Source organism: Tursiops truncatus, chromosome 7 (assembly GCF_011762595.2).
Source record: "Tursiops truncatus isolate mTurTru1 chromosome 7, mTurTru1.mat.Y, whole genome shotgun sequence".
NCBI lineage: Eukaryota > Metazoa > Chordata > Mammalia > Artiodactyla > Delphinidae > Tursiops > Tursiops truncatus.
Genome location: NC_047040.1, coordinates 113,578,247 through 113,598,292, shown reverse-complemented (window position 1 = coordinate 113,598,292; position 20,046 = coordinate 113,578,247). Strand labels below are relative to the sequence as shown.

At 37.7% G+C, this 20,046-nt stretch overlaps 1 protein-coding gene across 6 annotated transcripts in view; it reads left to right on the top strand.

Annotated features, from left to right (window-relative positions):
- The window catches only part of PTPN4 (protein tyrosine phosphatase non-receptor type 4), a 178,315-nt gene that overhangs the window by 66,304 nt on the left and 91,965 nt on the right, over positions 1-20,046 (top strand). For 4 of the 6 annotated variants that reach the window (XM_019932319.3, XM_019932322.3, XM_073807865.1 and 1 more), the window contains exons 3-5: positions 8,119-8,226; positions 17,037-17,079; positions 17,157-17,256. In XM_019932319.3, coding sequence (XP_019787878.1) covers positions 8,119-8,226; positions 17,037-17,079; positions 17,157-17,256 — 251 coding nt within the window. The remainder of the gene's footprint in view (positions 1-8,118; positions 8,227-17,036; positions 17,080-17,156; positions 17,257-20,046) is intronic. The other 2 variants (XM_019932320.3, XM_019932323.3) reach the window with 1 other exon arrangement.

Genomic DNA, 20,046 nt, shown 5'->3' with positions numbered 1-20,046 from the left:
GATTTAGTAGACTGTCTTGAATAAATGCTGTTTTGTACCCTTGGGACAGTTCCCCAAGACTTTAAATTCTTGGGTTTTTAAATTATTTTCACCAGCAATAGTTGTTTTGCTGGGGAGCAGGTCCATGGCACTGCTTTCTGGGCATCACTACGAGATTGACTCTTGAGCACTAAACCAGCCTTGCACCTCTGGAAATTCCATTTAGTGATTCTGTATCATCCTTTTGAGATACTGCTCAATTCAATCTGCTAATATTTTATTAAGGAATTTTACGTCTATGGTCCTATGGAGGATATTTGTAGTTTTTTTTTTTAATACTTTCTTTGTCCAGCTTTGATATCAGGGTTATCCTGGTTTCATAGAGTGAATTGATTGAGTAGATTAGGTAGATTTGTTCTTAATTCTTGATTAAATGTTTCCTAGAATTTTCCAGTGAAAGCATCAGGTCCAGGAGATTTCATTTTGGGGGAGGTTTTTTTTTTTAAAGTATTTCGTAAGTATCTATTTCATATTGGGTGAATTTTAGTATGTTTTTAGGAGCCTGAAGAGGTTCACTGTTAGGGGTTGTTACATGCCTTTGGCCTGAACATTGTGGAAGTAGCTCCTGCAGCCTTCTAAACCTTCTGACCTGACTAATCTGTTACATAATCCAGCTTTTTGAGGAATTAGTTTATTTCATCCATGTTGTCAGGTTTATCTGTGTAGATTTGTTTCTACCATTTACTTACCTTGTAAATGTTTTTGGAGTGTGTAGTAAAATCCTGTTATAGCTCTGTAGCTGGTCATTTGTGTCTCATCTCTTTTCATTACTCTTGCTATAAGTTTGTCAACTTTATTGATTTTCCAAAGAACCAGATTTCCATAGATTTCTGCTCTTACCTATATTGCTCCCTTCCTTCTGTTTATTTTGCTGTTTTTCTGGTTTTCGTTAGGAGGGAGTTTAGACTATGGATTTGAGACCTTTCCTTCCCCCCCCCCCCCCAGTCCTCTTTATCCCATAGGTTATTTAGAAATGGGTCTTTTTTTCTCCCAGGTGTTTAGTTTCTAAATTTTTCTTCCTGTGTTTCTGTTACTGTTTTCTATTTTGATTTAATTATGGTTATAGACCATGCTCTATATGATTTCAGTTTTCAATTTAGTAAGGTTTGTTTTATGACCCCGGATATGATCTGCCTTATGGATGTTCCATGGACACTTGAAAAGAATGGGTATTCTGTTGTTGAGTAGAGTGTCCTATAAATGTCAGTTGGATCCTGTTAATGTATCATTGAGTTCTATATTCTTGCTGATTTTCTGTTTAATAATTCTAGCAATTGCTTAATTGTTGACATCTCTAGTTATACTTACGCCTTTTCTATTTTCTACTTCCCATTCTGTTAATTTTTGTTTCATTAATTTTCCAGCTGTGTTCTTTAGTGTGAGAACATTTTGTAATGTCCTTTTTTCCCTTGGTAAAGTTACTTGCTCTCAAGCCTACTTTTTAAAATTAATGTTTATGTGGTATATCTTTTTCTATATCCCTTTACTTTCAAAACTCACGTATATATTAATATATTTGAAGTAAATTTCTTTTAGATAGTATATAGTTGGATCATGGTTTTTTCCCTACTCTGTCAATCTCAGCCTTTTAGGATAAGCGACAAGGTCCTACTCTATAGCACAGGGAACTATTCAACATCCTATGATAAACCATAACAGAAAAGAATATTAAAAAAAGAATGTATATATATGTATAACTGAATCACTTTGCTGTGCATCAGAAATTAACATAACATTGTCAATCAACTATACTTCAGTTAAAAAAACTGCCTTTTAATTCATGTATTTAGACCATATATTATACTTTCCTGTAATTATTATTATGTTAGAGTCTAAGTTTGCCATTTTATTACTTTGTTTGTTATGGTTTTCATTTGTTTCCTTTTTCCTGCCTTTCTAATAGATTATGTGAACATTTGCTAAATTTCATTTTTATTTATTTTAGTGTTTTTGAGTAACCCTTTGGGTAGGTTTTTTTTTTGTTTGATTTTAGGGTGTTTTATTTTTGGTGGTTGCTCTTGTTATTACATTTTACATATATAAATTATCATAGAATATTGGTAACAACATTTTACCTTGAATGACGTATAAAAAACGTATCTACCTTTAGGTACTTTTTCCTTCCCACCTTCATAATTGTCTCAATTTTTTTCTGTACACACATTTGGCAGCATATCAGATAAAGTTCGATTTTTTGCTTTAACCATCAAACATAATTTAATACTGAAGAGGATAGGCTTTTATTATTTTCCTCAGTTTCTCCCATTTCGTTGCTCTTCCTTCTTTTCTGTTTTTCCAAGTTTCTTTATGTTATGATTTCCTTTCTGGTTGGAGAACTTCTTTTAGGCATTCTTTTAGTGGTAGTCTATTGGTGATAAATTCCCTTAACTTTTCTTTTTTTTCTGAGAATGTCGTTATTTACCCTTCATTGCTATGCAATATTTTCTGTTAACAGTGAATTCTGGGTTGATAGTTCTTCTTATTTAGCACCTAGAAAATGTTGTACCATTTCCTTCTGGTCTTACGGTTGCAGATGAGAAATCTATTCTAATTGAATTGTCACTCCCTATAGGTAAATTCTTTTTTCTAGTTGCTTTCAAGATTTTTTCCTCTTTGCTTTGTTTTCAGTAGTTTGATTATGATGTATCTTGGGTGGATTTGTTTGGATTCATTTTGATTGAGGTTCACTTGGATTCTTGAATCTGTGTTTTTGCTTTCTGCTAAATTTGTGAAAATCTCAGCGAATGTTTCCTCAAATATTTTGTCATCCTGAAGCTCTTTCTCTTCTCTCTTAGGGACTCCAGTGCCATGACTGTTATACCTTTTTTTGTTGTCCCACAGGTCTCTGAGGCTCTGGTCATTTTTTTTTTAGTTTAACTTCTCTGTTGTTTAGATTGGGGAATTTCTATCGATTTGTCTTGAAATTCATCGATTCTCTTCTTTCTCATCTTCGTTCTTCTATTGAGCACATCTAGTCAGTTTTCATTTCATTACTATGTTTTTTAGTTACATAATTTCTATTTGGTTCTTTTATATCTTCAGTTTTTTGCAAAATATTCTATTTTTCAAACAACCTTTATAATGGCTCATTGAAACGTTTATATGATGGCTGCTTCAGAACACTTGTTAGGTAATTCCAACATCTGAGTCATGTCAGTGTTGGTGTCTGTTGATTGTTTTTTCTCATTCTAGTTGAGATTTTTCAGGTTATGATTGGTGATTTTAGGTAGTATCCTGGACATTTGGGGCAATGTATCATGAGACTCTGGATTATACTGAATCTTCTCTGTAGCAGGGAGTCACTCTGGTGTAGTATCCAGGTCCTGGCCTGCCTTTGTGGGTTGTGGTTCTAATAACAATCTGGTTTCCAGAACCTTTGCATTACTCTTTTGGTCTACTTCGTGTGTGTGTGTGTGTGTGTGTGTGTGTTTTATCCAGAGACCTTACTGACAATTTTGCACGTATTCCACACTGTAATTGAGTTTTAAACCTTTGCTCTTTCAATTTTGGTCAGTTTCACTTGTGGTTCCTTATTTGGATTTTACTTCCAAGGTTTAACTGTCCCTTTTTCTACCTACCTCCTCTCCCAGATCCTCCTGTTTATTTCTGTTTGGCAGATGCCACCTGCTGCCGCTGGGTGGTGGTGGGAGTGGAAATCTAGGCTTCGCTCTCAGCTTCTGCTGTCACCACTCCCATGGGGCAGTCTGAGCATTGCCTGTTACCGCTAGGCTGAGGTTCAGACTGCGCACTCAACTTCTGCTGATACCACCCCTGGGAGAGACTGTGTATTGCAGCGTGCTGCTGGCTGGCAGAGAGTAGAAGAGCAGGCTTCCCACTTGCTGCCAGCAGTACCAGGAGGCACATGGAACCCCAGGCCCCTGCTTGGTTTCCATGGCGCTGCTGGAGACGGGCTCAGTTTTTTTCCACTGGGTTTGGCAGGATTGGAGTCAGCATTGTTAGTAAGGTTTCTGTCCTGCCTAGAGACTCTTTTCCTGGTCATTTGCTTGAGAAAGCAGGCTTTTTTGGTCTCTTTCCATCGGGCCTGTTGGTGTTTCTGGGTTGTAGGATTCTCCAGTACCAAGTCTATGGTATGTGTGAGGTAAAAAGAAAACTTGATCGAGAGTCTAGAAATAAACCCCTACATGTATGGTCAACAGATTTTCAACAAAGTTACCGGGAGCATTCAGTGGGGAAAGAATAGTTTCTCCAACCAGTGGTGCTTGGACAATTGGATATGCACATGCAAAAGAATGAAATTGCATCCTACCTAGGTTATATACCTACCATATACAAAGATAAACTCAAACAGGCTGAAGGAACTACATGTAACATTTAAAAGTATAAAACTTTTTGAAGAAAATATATGGTTAATTCTTTATAACCTTGGATTTAGCAATGAATTCTTAGATATGACACTGAAAGCACAAGCATCAAAAGAAAAACATGAATAAGTTGGGCTTCAGAAAAATTTAAAACTTCTGTGTATACAAGTAGTGATCAAGAAAGTGAAAAAACACCTATGAAAAGGGATAAAATATTTGCAAATCATATATCTGTTAAGGGTCTAGCATCTAGAATATAAAAAGAACTCAACACACAACAACGGAGAGATTATTAACCCACTTTAAAAAATGGGCAAAAGACTTTATTAGACATTTCTCCAAAGATATACAAATGGCCAACAAGCACATGAAAAACATGCTCAGCATCATTAGTTATTATAGAAATGCAAATCAAAACCACAGTGAAGTACCACTTCATACCCAGTGGGATGGCTTTAATCAAAAGAATAGAAGATGACAAATGTTGGCAAGGATGTGGAGCAATTGGAACCCGCATGCATTGCTGGTGGGAACATCAAATGGTACAGCTGCTATGGAAAAGTGTTTGGTGGTTCCTCAAAAAGTTAAACAGAATTTGCATGTGATCCATTCATTCCACTTCTGTGTATATACCCAGAAGAACTGAGAGCAGATACTCAAACAGATAACTTGTACGCCTTTACCAAAAGGTGGAAGTATCTCGGGTGGCCCCAGCTGCAGTGGCTTGAAGCAGGATTTTGGTTCTCCAGCCGGAGATTGAAGTCAGGCCGTGGCAGTGAGAGCACTGAATCCTAGCCACTAGGCCAGTGGCCAGTGACAAGACCCTGGCCTGTCGGCTTTGTAGAAGTGAATTTCCACAAAGAGACAGAAAGTAATGAAACAAGTAAAGTGTTTATTAGAAGGAAAAAGGGTTCATGTGGATAGGCACACAGATGGGCTTAGAGAAAGAGCTGTGCCCTTGTGGTAGTTTGAATCACTTTTATGGGGCATTTCTTCTGGGTTTCCTCTGGCCAGTCATCTTGCTTTGCCTGGCTCTTGAGTCCGTATTTGGTTTATCTCAGGGTCCTCCCCTGTGTGTGCATGCATCTCTTAGCCAAGGTGGATTCTAGCAAAGAGGCCTATGGGTAGGTTGACATCACCTACTATGGGTGGCGTCCCCTCCCTTTTTTGACTCCTGAGGAGCCGTTCTGCGCGTGTGTAGTCAGGAGGGTCTCTTTGACCTCGAGAATGAGGAATGGGGTATCTTTATCTCTTATCTGGTCAGGACTCAGCTCTTCTCTGCTCCCGCTATTATCTTTGTCTTGGAGTATCTGTCCACAGGGGACAGACTCCAGCTGCGCAGCCTGGGGCGCATCTATCTCCTGCCTCAGAAACAACAGTACCCAAAAGGTGGAAGCAACCCAAATGCCCATCAACTGATAAACAAGTTGTGATATATTCATATAATGGAATATTATTTAACCATATAAAGGGATTAGATGTGGATACATGCTACAACATGGAACCTTGAAAACAATGCTGAGTGAAAGGAGCCAGACAGAAAAGGTCACATGTTCAATTCCATTTATATGAAATATTCACAATAAGTAAATCCATAGAGACAGAAAGCAGACGCGTGCTTGCCAGGGTCTGGGGCAGGAGATACTGTTCAGTGGATATGGTACAGTATTCTTTTGGCGTGATGAAAATGTTTTGGGACGAGGTAGAGATGACGGTTGCACAGTATTGTGAATGCACTAAATGCAGAAGGATTGCGCACTTTTAATGGTCAGTTTTACATTATGTGAATTTTACCTCAATAAAAAGAAATGGAAAGAAAACCCAAGGAGTTCCCTAGCCAGGCTGCTACTTTTATTTTTTTGGTACGCGGGCCTCTCACTGTTGTGGCCTCTCCCGTTGAGGGACGCGCAGGCTCAGCGGCCATGGCTCACGGGCCCAGCCGCTCCGTGGCATGTAGGATCCTCCCGGACCGGGGCACGAATCCGTGTCCCCTGCATCGGCAGGCGGACTCCCAACCACTGCGCCACCAGGGAAGCCCCAGGCTGCTACTTTTATCTTTCAGAGTTTAAAAACAATTTTTCTGCATTTTGTTGTTGTTCGTTGGTTTCACTCAGCTGGAAGTATAGGGAGAAATGCATCTACTCCATCTTGTCTCTAGAAGAGTACCTTAGGCTCACCTTAGCAGCTTTTTAAAAAGACTAATGCTCCTTCTCCACCCTGGGCCAATTTAATGAGAATGGGAGACGGGTGGGGGAGGTGAGTTGCATCAGTACAAAAAATGTTCACAGGTTATTCAAATGGGGACCACCATTGTAAAGCATTGTTTGAGGCACATACTTCCTGCCATTGATGAGTTTTGGAAATAGCTATTTGACACACCGAGACGTGAAGGGAAGCTCTTTACAAGGAAGGTCGTTCTTTTGAACATTGTCATCTGCAGGTGTGAATTTTGAAATAGCTCTGACCATCTCACTAACAGCCTATGAATGTAGCTGACAGCAGGAATGTGGATTAGAGAGATGAAAGAAACCTGGTACTTGATTACACCGTTCATCTACTGAACTAGCCAACTCTGGAGTCTGTCGTCTCTCTCTGCTTTCTGCTGTATGAAAAAAATACTTATGTCCTTATCGTTTCAGCTCTGAGTTTTGATTCTAACTTGTAGCTGGAAGCTACCAAACTACCATAGCTATTGAGAGGCGAAATTGGTGGAAAAATACACCACTGTTCGCTAATGTGTTTTCCTGGTATTTGTCTCATGTAAATAACACTGCACTGAATGTGTTGGGGTGTATAGCTGTTCCTCCCAAAGTTGGATTTTATTTTTCACTCAGGTTAGGATGACAGAAGTAGCCAATACTGTTACCGCTCTTGCTAATGTTTCCAAAGTGCTTTCCCAACAGATGATACCTGTCCACAATGTTAGCAGCGTTAGGTTTTTTTTTAAATTTAATTAATTAAATTAAATTAAATTTAATTTATTTTTTATACAGCAGATCCAGCATTAGGTATTTTTTATCTTACTAGATTTTACTTTTTGGATTGTTGTGTGTTCATGGTGTGTCATTATGGTTTCCCACTGTGATTTCTTTTCTTGCTGAACATGTTAGCAGTTTCTCCATGTTTTCAGTGATCAGCTACATGTCTTTTTAGGAAAGTTCCAATCATGCCCTTTGTGCCACAGCTTGGTAGCTACGGGACTTAGGGAAGCCACAGCATGATGCCCACATGATAAAATTGGTGTGAGATTGAAAAGAGACCTTTTCCTAAAGTTCTCTGTATTCTTTGATAATTAGAATGTTATCAGTTTGCTGCACATAATTTTCACTGTTTTATTTCCCTTTTTGTGGCATTATCTACCTTATACACACAAATTTTAAATTGTACTTAGTCAAATATGTCACTTTCCAGCCATAATTTAAAGGTAAGAATAAGACAGTAAGACAAATGATATGGATACATACATGAGTTAACGTGCTAACAATATAAAATTACAAAAATGCCACGAGAATAGCCTAAAAGCAGAAGACATTTTCAAAGGTTTCCCTTATATCTTCATCTTTATTATGTACCCCTTGAACCAGTTTGCCCAAAGTCAGACTTTTCTAAGTACGATGTAACATGTGGAGTCTTTATTGCTCAACCAAGTCGTTGGCATGGAACCAGTTGCCAACTTAATAAAAGAGGAGAGTCCAAGAGTTTCAAAATGTGAAAGGATGTAGCCTGTCAGTTTGATTTCCTGTTACTTTTCTTCCAGAAACATGATCAGGGGCAGGTTCTGTTGGAGATGGTCTTCAGGCACCTTGATTTGACTGAGCGTGACTATTTTGGTCTACAGCTGGCTGACGATTGCACAGATAACCCAGTAAGTGTAAGCTGCTGTTTTTCATTGCCATTGCAATTTTTCTCTCTTCATAATAAGTCCTTTCTGATTTATAATGTTCACTGTTTGAGTTTTTTAAAATTTTTAATTTGAATGATTACAGGTAATTCTTTTGCCTTTGAACTTCAGTTTCTTGATATTTTAATCTGTTGGGTTATTAAGGTTTTTCTAATCATAAGTCAGTCTATAGATCGAGTGCCAGTTTCTTTCTCTACTTGTCTCAGACAACTGAGAAGCAAATCTTGGAGAGAAAATTGGGCATAAAGGTTAAAATGTTAACATTACAATATTGAAGTAAATACTTAATGTATCTTGAGTGTTACATAAATTAGCCTGCATTAAGATGAAATTAGTTTTTCATCTTAAAATTGTGAATTCTTGGTAAATTTATATGGTTATACAGTGAGGGTTTTTCACAAACGAATATGATATCCTTTTGCCTAGTACAGGAGAATGACTGTTTTGAAGGAAATGTTTTGTATAGTTGAGAAAAATTGGGAGGCTGAAGAAATGGTTCTCTGAATCAGTTCTTTAGAAATCAGTTTGTAAGGTCTTATATGGAAAATACGAGTAACGATTGGGAGGAAAGTAGGGCTTCTATCTCTTGCTCTCGTTTTTTCTCATGGTTACGTCCTAGGTCTCTGAGAGAATGGTTAGTGGAAAGTAAATGTGAAATGTTAAATATTACTTTTTCTTGGCATTACTTACTGATTTTGTATGAAAAACTGTGAAGATGAGGTGGATAAAATAAAGCAAGGTCCAGCTAGTCTCAGTGGAAATAAAGCCTTTTACACTGAACTGAAATAAAAACAAACTTTCCTCGTACTTCGGCAGATGACTTGAGCTGCTCCAAGGCCTAGAGAAATAGTGTTATTTCTTAATAAATGAACGCGAAAATATTGATAGAAGTGAGTAGAAATGTCAGTAATGCTACCTTTCACAGAAAGATAAATTGTTAGCCAGGCAAATACGTGAAAGGTGTCTGCTACTATGTGCAATATTGAGATTTAAAAAAATAGGTAATTCTTAGATTATCTTGCTGACACTCATAGGTCAGACCGTTTAGGTAGAAGCCTGTCCTTAGATGGTTTGGAGAAGTGACAGACAACAAAGAAGAAAGAGACCAGTTACTTATCACCATAGTCACTAAGAAAGTGTTCCAGAAGGACTAATAATTGAGACCACATATGTTACAAGAAGTAAAAATTCTGTCTCATAAATTTGTACACAAGAAGACATTTCTACTCTAAAACAATTACAGCAGGATAAATGTGGGGAAGCAGAGGTATCAGTATTTTGAGCTGCGTTGATCTCTTGGCTGTCTCCTACTTTTTCTTACTTTGTCTTACTTTTCCATCTTGAGCATCCCTTCTGAAACAAGGTATTATATTTCCAGGTCCCAGGGACCAATTGCTGATGATCCAGAATAATTCTTCCCCCCAGATTAGAATCATACAGTTTTAAAGACGCAAAAGAAGCCTTAGAGATTATTTTGTCTCACCACACTTATTTTTCATGAGAAATTATCCCAGTCCAAGGAGATAAAGCCCAAGCTACTTTGCTGGTATTAATGAAACTAGACTTGGGTCTCCTAACTCCCCCTGCAGGTCTTTTCCGTACACAGCACTACAACTTCAGTATTTAAATATTCAGAAGAATCTGTGAAATGCCAAAAGGTGTCTAAGGAGGGGCCTTTAGAGCACAAATGTAATTATTGTCCCATTTCTGGTTGTCAGTGTGAAATATGTCAAGACTTTGAGGATAATTAATGGACGGAGGAAAAGAGGTGCCATTTTAAAAAAGAGAAGGAGTCAGGGTGTAACGTTTATTAAATATCTATTGCGGACTTGTTAGTAAACCAAATTCTCACAATAATCTTATGAAACTATCGTTAAAATTCTCTTAAAGATGAAAAACTGAGGCTTACAAAACTCGTTTAATCACACAGATAATTAAGTAGCTGCAAAAGGATTTGAAGTCATATTTATCTGACTCCAAAGCCTTTATTTTCCCTTCCCAAGAGAGAATGATGCAGATGCACAGGACTTATAAAAATGAGCATATGGAGGAGAGGAGGTACTCATGCCATAAAATTACCAGCAGTGACCAAAAGGGACTTGGTAATATCCCCGAAGAATTAACCCCTGTCAATTCTTACTAGTTAAGAGTTTCTTCATCTTAAAGCTCATATACGTTATATATACATGTGTATATATAGAGAGTGTAAATGTATGTGTTGCGTATATATTTTATATGTATAGATACTGAATATTCGCCTTTGAGGATCAGAATCAGTATTGTCTTAGGCGTGTAGATGCTGACATTAGTTTAATTGGATTTATAACTGATAAACTGAAAAAGCACCTGGCATTTGATTGTAGTCTTATATGTAACAAACACAGAATCATAGTTGACTATCCTTTGCTTTAGAATCTTCCTTGGCAATGAATTCCAGTGCAACAAACAAAATTACTTAAAAGAAAAGCTTTGACTTTTTGAAATTTCTTCTGCTTTCATTTAAAACCTATTTATCACAGCTTTCGCTCGTAGCATAATGTCTTGTATAATAGTTGTATTCAGTAAATGTGTATTGAGTGAGTGGGCAAAATAATGAGTAACATGGTTGTAATTCATTACCCATAATTTCTTTAATTTTATAAGCACTTCGAGGTGGCTGTACCTTAGTGGCTTTTATCAGCGTGATATTCATCAGAGCCTCGAGATTGTTACTCGTGTGCATCATGAGTAATATATTTACTTTCTTTTTTTTTTTTGGCCCCCAGAGTGAATTACAGTGCCCTTCAGTGGGACAGAGAGTAGATTATGATTACTGTTGACTTGTTCTTTCTGCAGTTTCATCCTTCTGAGAGTTTTGTTGTGGTTATGATATTTACTGGTTTACTACTGTTTCCGTATCCCCTAACCTTGTGACTTTCAAACTTGAACTTACATCAGAATTACCTGAAGGCTTCTTACAGTACAGATTTCTGGACCCTATGCCTAGAGTTTCTGATTCAGAAAGTTAGGGGTGGAGCTCCGGTAATTCACATTTCAGACAAATTCCCCTGTAATGCCAATGCTGCTGGTAGTTCAAGGCACCACATTTTGAAAACCACTGCTCTAACCCAGTAGACTGTTAATTAGGGAAGAAATGATTCATAGAGAATAGCTTGGTCTACTCTTTGAAGATTAATTTCATATAACTCAGTGTTCTTGAATTATTTCATCTGGTTTGAAGAAATATGGAAGTCACATAGAGAATGACTTATTTCAACAAACCATGTTTTAGTACCACATGATTGCTAAAATGCTTGCTTTTATTTCTCTCGTGCTCTCATAGGGTATTTCTCTCATGTTCCTTTCATCTGTTTCTACTGTAATACCTTAATTCAGGCTCTTACTACCTACCTTTTGTATAAACCTCTTCGGTAGCCTGCCAAATGATAGATCTGTGTTTTTGTTCTCTTTAAACCCGGTTCCATTTTGGGAGGGAATGACAGAGGGATCTGGGGTGCAGAGAAGTATTTCAGAGAGAATCAGTAGCATATGCAGGGTTCCAGAGTGAAGAGAGAGGACTGTTGTATTTGCGGAACTGAAAAAGAATTTTTTAATACCTATGGCTGGAATATAGAGCAGGAAGAGAAGATGGGTCACAGATGAGATACGAGTAGTGCAATAGATCATCAAGTGCTTTTGATCTGTGTTAAGATTGTACCAGCCTAAGGATTTATTTACACGAGCAACATGAAAATTGTATTTTAGACATACCACTCTGGGTACAGTATAGCCAGTGGCAAGTAAAGTGGCAAACTAGAGACAGGTGAGAGATGTTGCACTAGTGAGTTACTGGATTGGCTCTGGTGGTGGGTAAGTGCTCAAGAGAGTCAGGAGAGAAAGTCAGCAGGGCTCATGAGGGAAAGAGTGAACTCAGAGAGTCTGGTATCTCAGATTCTGTCTTTGGCAACTTGGTAGATAGAAGAACCATGCAAATGGTATTGTTGGTTTTCTTTTTCAGTTACCAATTTGTTTATTTCTAGCATATAGAAATACAGTTTATTTTTTTTATTGTGTAACCTTTCTAAACTCACTTATTAATTCTAGTCACTTTCTGTAAATTCTGTAGGATTTTCTACATAGAGAGTTTCTGATTCAGAAAGTTTGGGGTGGAGCTCCAGTAACATGGGGTGGAGCTCATGCGACATGTTTACATGACAATCTTTCTACATAGATTGTCATGTAAACATGCTTTTTTCTGCGTAAATCATGTCATATGTGAATAGGGAGTTTTACTTCTTCCCTCCCAGTCTTTATTCTTTTTTACCATTATTTTTTATTCTTTATTACATGAAAGCTGAGGCTACCAGGACAATGACGAATAGAGGTGACTGACGGCAGCACACTGCCTTACCTGTTCCCTGTCGTAGGAGGAAGGTACTCAGCGTCTCACCATTAAGTGTGCTTCTGGCCCCTAGAATTTTTCTTTTAAATCAGTGTAATTGAGGCATAATTTACATAGAATAAAATTCAGCATCCATTCATAATGAAAACTCTTAAACTTGGAAAAGGACCATTCTCACTGTGATAAAGGACATCTGCTGAACACAGGTGCATCAGGGCATTGTAAAACCACAATGAGATGTCACTGAACGTCCATTAGAATAGTTAAAAAATTAGAGTCTCACAATACCACACTTTGGCAAGGATGTGGAGCAATTATTAAGGATTGCTGGTAGGACTTTAAAAGGATACAACCACTTTGGAAAGTAGAGTTTGGCAGTTTCTTGTAAAACTAAACATAGATTTAATATATACCTCCAAGGAACCCCTCTTTTGGATATTTATCCAAGAGAAATGAAAACATGTTACACGAAACCTTGTACACAAATGATCATAGTAGCTTTATTCATAATAGCTCATTCCTGAATTAACTTTAACATCTGTCAATAGTGAATGGATGAAAAATAATGGTTATATTTTTGCATGATATACTCTATTATTTCATTTATATTAAATTGTAGAGCAAGCAAAACTGGTATATAGTGACTGAAAGCAGATCAGTGATTGCCTGGGCTTGGGGGACTGGGTGCAGAGGGACACAGGGAACCTCTCAGGGTGATAGAAAGAGCTTGGCTATGGACAGGGTAGTGACGTCCTGTACGACTTGGACTGTGTTATTGAGAACGAGTGGATCTGGACCCACAGTCCATACCCTGCTTCCCTTTGGGCGAACGGTTATCTCTATTCATTTCTTTACGTTTGCAACTGCTTCTCTTTCCTGGGGCTTTGGGGTCTTCCTGTGCATGTAGAAGTTGAACTGTCAGCCAGAGTTGAGGTGGCTTTTATATCCGGATTTTAGAGTTAAGCCCTTCTGCTGCCTCCCTCTCTTTCAGGATTTCCTCCTCAATTTTCTGGGTACCCTGCCACTCCTGCCTGAACTCTGTCCACTGACACCTCAAGTTTTAGTGAGGCTGTCCCCTGCCTGGTGCAGGATTTGAGATTGCTCTCAGGCAAAAAACTGCAACTATAGAAATCTCACCCGTTGCAGTTTTTGTTTTTCGAGAATAGACTTAGGTCCAATTTCTTCTGCCTGCTTTTTGTTGCTTTCCAGTGAGTGCCATGAGCAGACAAGAAGTGTTAAGGATTTCTTAGAAGATTCAGTGCTTGCAAGGATTGGTGGAAAAATCAAATAGAGGAAACCGAAAAAGGATGTAGCAAAGAAATACAGTAGAGGCGGAGAGTTTTCAGGGTCAGGCAGCACAGTTTATCAAAACGATTTGAAACAGCTACGCTGCTTAGCCCTCTTCTCTTTCTCTGGTTCAACGAGGGCAGCAGGTGCAGTTCCCTGTGGAATAAGTATGTTTGTGTGTTTGGGATGAAGGTGCAGAGAACTCATTTCTTCTTAGTGATAAAATGAATCTGCCTTGAGAGTCCAAATGAATCATTTGGAAAACTTTTTACAACTAGTAGGACTTAAAGCTGAAGAAACAAATAAATAGCAATATCTTTCAATATACCAATTAGGGAACATAATCCAACAAAATAGCAAATTAAATAAGTTTTCTTTTAAAAACCCAAATCCATTGAATATCTATGAATAAACTTTTGACATTAGGGGTGTCAAAATCTATAGGAAGAAAACTATAAAACTTTACAGGAAGAGATAATAGAAGACACGAGTAAATGGAGAAATAACACGTTCAGGATGAGGGAGACTCACTGCTGTGAAGATTTCACTGGTGAAGTCAGTGCAGTTGCTAGTTAGAATCTGAACTGAATTTTGGGGTGGCATGAGTGAAGTTGACCCTGTGACCCTCAAGTTCATCTGGCTCCATCTTCATGGTTTAAGCCAAGAACCTACGTCCTATCTAATTGACGTCATTGAGGAAGTATTACATTTCCCAGTGCTTGTTAGTGTACTCCTAGCTGTGTCAGCCTCACACATCTACTTGAGTATGTAAATATGTCTGCATTTCTGGTCAGGAAGGCAGGCTTTGGGGCAATAACTGGTCCCAAATTTCGATTTTAGACAGACATTAAAATAAATGTAATTTATGTTTTTTTTTCTAGAAAGTATGGAGGAAAAAAATCACCAGATTGATAGATGGGTGAGACTGTGGATAAATGGGTGGATACATAGGGGGAACAGATGTGTTAAGTAGGGGTGAAAACCATCTGATTATTGGCACAGAAACAGATTCCCCCGTCCCACTGAGTCATTCAGCAGGGTTAGTCCTTCACCAGGTATTTTTAGTAGATGTTATATGCCATGTTCTGTGCTGGGTACTGACCCTTCAGCTATAAATCAGATTTTATTCCTTACCTTAAGGAGTTCAAAATCTAAGAAAGGAGATAGGCAATAAAAAAGTAAAACAAATATGTTGCAATTAAGAAAATGTTATGAAGGAATTTAACGTTCCTTACCCGAAGGAAAATAACTAAGTAGCTAGGAGCTTTGTGACATACGATACTTTTGATAGATAAGGCAGTCCATGAAGGCCTTTCTGATGAGGTGGAATTTAAGCTGAGACTTAGATAACGAAAGACGTCAGCCATGGGAAAAGCCAGCGAGGAACATTCTGTGCATAAGGAAGCTTAGAATTGAAGGCCCCAAGATGGCATCTTGGGGAAACAGAAAGGAGGCCATTAAGCTGGAGCTCAGTAAACTGAGGTGGAGGAAGTGAGGAGAGAAGTAACACATGATATCACTTACATGTGGGTCTGCAAAAGGGTACAAAGGGACTTACCTACGAAGCAAATACTCACAGATGCAGAAAACAAACTTATGGCTACCGGGGGGAGGGAGAGTAGATTGGGAGACTGGGATCGACATGTACACACTCGTACGTATAACATAGATAACTAATAAGGACCTGCTGCACAGGGAACTCTACTCAGTGCTCTGTGGTGGCCTACATGGGAAAAAAATCTAAGAAAGAGTGGATATATGTATATGTTAAAAAAAATTGTGTTAGCCACAGATTTGGAACTGTCAAAACTGAACTGGACACCTATTTTGATTGGTATTTTAAGGCTTCCAAAACTTATCAGGAGTCTAAAATTGCCTCTTTGAAATATATATTTTTAAAATTAACTGAGGCAAATAAAACATTAAAGAAAGACCAATAGAATAAAAAAAGGAAGTAGGGAGAGACCATGTAAGCCACAGTAAGGCCTTTGGACCTTAACATTGAGAAATTATCAAGAGATGTTAAGCAAAGGAGTGAGCCTTTTAAAAGACTACTGTAGCAAAAAAAAAAAAAAAAGACTACTGTAGCTTCGGGGGGAGGGAGGATGATGGTAAGAGGCAGAGCCGTAGGTAAGAGGCTGTGGCCAGGGCTGTCCCAGAGACATGGATGGTGGCAGAGTAGATGGTGAAGAATTATTCAATTCTAGGGACGGTTTGAAGGTAGAATTAGTTGGATTGGATATGTTGGATGTTATGGATAATGGAAAGGAAGGCTTCGTGGACGACTTTCAGCCACTTGTTACTGAAATCTGTTTGTGTGCTCTGCATGGAATCAAGTATGGCTGGTAGGAGGACAGTTTATAAGTAACGATATATAAGCTTACATTTGTGTAGTGCTTTGAAAATACTGCCACGTCTATCACCTCATTTTGGATTCTTTAATTTTTTTAACTGAACGTTGGCAGTTGAAATGTTTTCTGAATTTAGTTCTAGTTCGCCTGAAATAGAGCTTAACTGGCATTCAAAAGTGTCGAGACTACTTGAAATTTTCATATACAAAAAGCAGTCCTTCCCCAAACTAAACATTGTCTCTTAAAAAATTAGTATGGGGTGTTATGGGGGGGTATTTTGTTTTTTGTTTTCTTTTTTAAGGGAGTTAAAATTTTTCATAAGAGTAGATTTTCATGATGTGTAGTTAAATTTTGTCTGAATGAGAGCATAAAGCCAAGCATATTTTTATGAAAGATAAAGAGAATTTTAAAAACTTGATAGACTATTATATAATATAGTTAAATTAACAGAATCGCTTCATATTGCAGTGATTATTAAGCATTTTTTACTTTTGGAATAGAGGTTATTGCACACTATATAACTTAATGAGAAATTGAAATCAAAATCTTAAAGCACAAGTACATTCAATACTTTCTAGCATAATTTTGTTATATTTGATATGAGTCTGTAATTTAGTGATTCTTTTCCCCCTACCTAGGCCTTTTCAAAAAATGCAATTTTTAGCATTAATCTTCAAATGGAACAGACTTGCAAGAATTGATATATTAGTTCCTCCAGGAAAAAAAGAAATCAGTCTTATTTATTTATTTTTCAGAGGTGGCTGGATCCAAACAAACCAATAAGGAAGCAGCTAAAGAGTGAGCAAACATACTTATTTGATGTTATACAAGTATACTTTATAAAGATGAAGGACTAATATAATCTAATTAATTAGAACTGCTTTTATTAATTCTAGGAGGATCTCCTTACAGTTTGAACTTTAGAGTCAAATTTTTTGTAAGTGACCCCAACAAGTTACAAGAAGAATATACAAGGTGGGTTTTTATGGAGCATGTTTTTACTTGAAAATATTGTCAAAACCATTATGAAATTTTGAAATTAATTAGGTAAAAATAGATTACCATGACATCATTCTGAGCTTCCCTGCCAGCACACAGAGTGGGTTCTAGACGTTTCAAGCTAAGTCTCCTCCTCTGTTGGATGGCTGGGAGGGCTTCAGGAGATTGAAACCCCAGGGCCACCCCGTCCAGCCACAAGCAGCTTCCCGAGCCATATCAATATTAACTTCTCTACTTGTGAAGAATGGTTCAGAAGCACTGCTGTAACTAACTGAAGTAATTAGATGATGCTGCAGTTGTATTCAAGGCATTCTGCATAGTGAGAATTGTCTGCTGTTTTTTTTCTTGTAAAAATATATTCTATATATACGTTATTTCCATGGAGGGGGACATAGGCTTTATAAACTGTACGCCGTTAAGTGTAGGAGTGCTGCACTTTACAGAGCACAGCAGGCATCTTTGTAAAGGGAGTTGGCAGAGCGCTCTAGCACGTTCAGGCCTGTAAATGCCCCCTCTACTGGCCGTTGTAGGTCTAGTATTAATTTACAGCTGATTCTGTTGTCCCTTCTACTTGACAAAGTACTCACAAGAATGACCCAGATGAGCGTTTTGGTAGTGTGTAAATGTTAGGTGAACTGTTTAAGGTGGAAATAGTGGGGAGTGATCACCGTGTGGTAACTGGCATTGTTTAAAAAAACCTGAGTGATAACCTTGTGTATTGCTTGAAAGACAGAATTAGTAATTAGTTTTTTTAAAAAAAGACAGAATTAAAAATTAGCATATTATACCTTCCTTAAGATATAAGAATATAGGTAACACTATATTCAGAATTACTCTGAAAGATGGGCGCCAAATTAAAAACCCACACCTAAAGCCACCTGTAGGTAGGCTCCTAGATGGTAATGTATTGGTTACCCTTTAGAATACTGTGGTGAAGTGGAGAAACAAAGAACTTTTGAGAGTCCTTTTCTGTGTGTTTGTTGGGGGTCAGGCTGTCACCTTTCTTCTAACAGGAGAACTCAGGAATATAGATCTGGGATTAGGCAGTCCTAACATTTGACCCTAATAACGTCCAACCTAATTTATCTTGAAAAGCCAAGTTGTATCATATAAATATTTAGTTTAGTATTGTAGCTCTTAGTCAGGTTTTGTTGTTGTTGTTAAATAATTAAAATAACAAGATCTTTTATCTTAAATAATTCTCAGTGGAGTCAAACTTTCCCTAATTTTGGAGGAACTTCAAGGAAACTACTCTCAATTACTGAAAATTGTGAATTATAAAGGATTTTAAAATGCATTTTTTTTTTTTTTTTCCCCCGGTACGCGGGCCTCTCACTGTTGTGGCCTCCCCCGTTGCGGAGCACAGGCTCCGGACACGCAGGCTCAGCGGCCATGCCTCACGGGCCCAGCCGCTCCACGGCATGTGGGATCCTCCCGGACCGGGGCACGAACCCGTGTCCCCTGCATCGGCAGGTGGACTCTCAACCACTGCGCCACCAGGAAAGCCCAAAATGCATTTTTTACTAGTACTTGTAACTTGAAATCAAGTAACAAAGTATTCCATAATATATATTTATGTAATTAGATTTTTAAATTATAAGAAATATTTGTAAATAAAAGACCAATAATTTTTAATTGGATTTCTAATGTATTTAATGCTTATGAAAAGTTTGTTCACATAAGCAATTAAATATTATCAATTGCGGCCATATTCATAATTTATTTCACTCAGAAAACTGTCTTTAAATTTCTTAATGAGCTTGAATCTGTTGGTTCTTTTATGGCCTGTGTTGAAAACATAACCAAGGAATAAATGTGTCTCACTGATAATTAAAGTCAAACTACGTTCATGAAGTAGAATAAAGTGAAATCACGTTTGGTAGAAATTGAGCAATTGTGCTGTCCATCAGTCTAGAATATTATCTTTGTTCTGCCTAGAAATAATGCATTCTTTCAAAAATCCTTTATAATGGAATGTCCTGGAACCTTGTAACTGGCGTTGCTTGGTAAAATGGAGTGAAGGGCCGATCTTATTTTTATCACCATTGTGCACATCAAGGATTCTCTACCCTGATTACAAGTTAGAATCACTTACAGGGGAGCTTTAAAACGTGCTGATGCTTTGGCAACACCCCTGGAAACTGATTTAATAGGTCTCAGATGGGACCTGGGCACAGGCTTCCAGGTGATTCCACGGTTAAAAAAATACTCCTTTAAAACTTTAGTGCTTGGGTAGCCTTCTTGTTGTGGTCATGATTAATAGTAGGATACCCTTAGCCACAGTTAGCGGCTAAATTTTAAGGACTAGTTTAAACCCCACAAAACAAGAAATTACTGCTACACCTCCTTGCCTTGAGATTCTATTTTGGATTAGTGGTAAAAAAAGAAAGTAGTCACAGACCTTTCGTCAGGTTAAATGTCATTTGTATTAACAGGTGCTGGCGTAATTAGAATTGGCATTTTCTTAGGAGTCATCAGAATACAAATGACATTTCTTTCATATCTTTTTAGTGCTTAGGTGTACTCAGTACGTAATAGGTGTTTAGTGCATGGTATGTTATTGTATTTTTTTTTACACCTTAAACATATTTCTGCATTTAGCTCAATCATTATTAATCTACCTTAAAGGTCTTAATTGTCTTTAAAAATTGGGCTTTTATCACCATATATAGGGCCCCTGGGATACATATACCAGGCAAGTGATGTTACTTCCTTTTTACAAATAGAGAAACTAAGGCTCCACCCAATTTTAAGTAATTTGCCAAA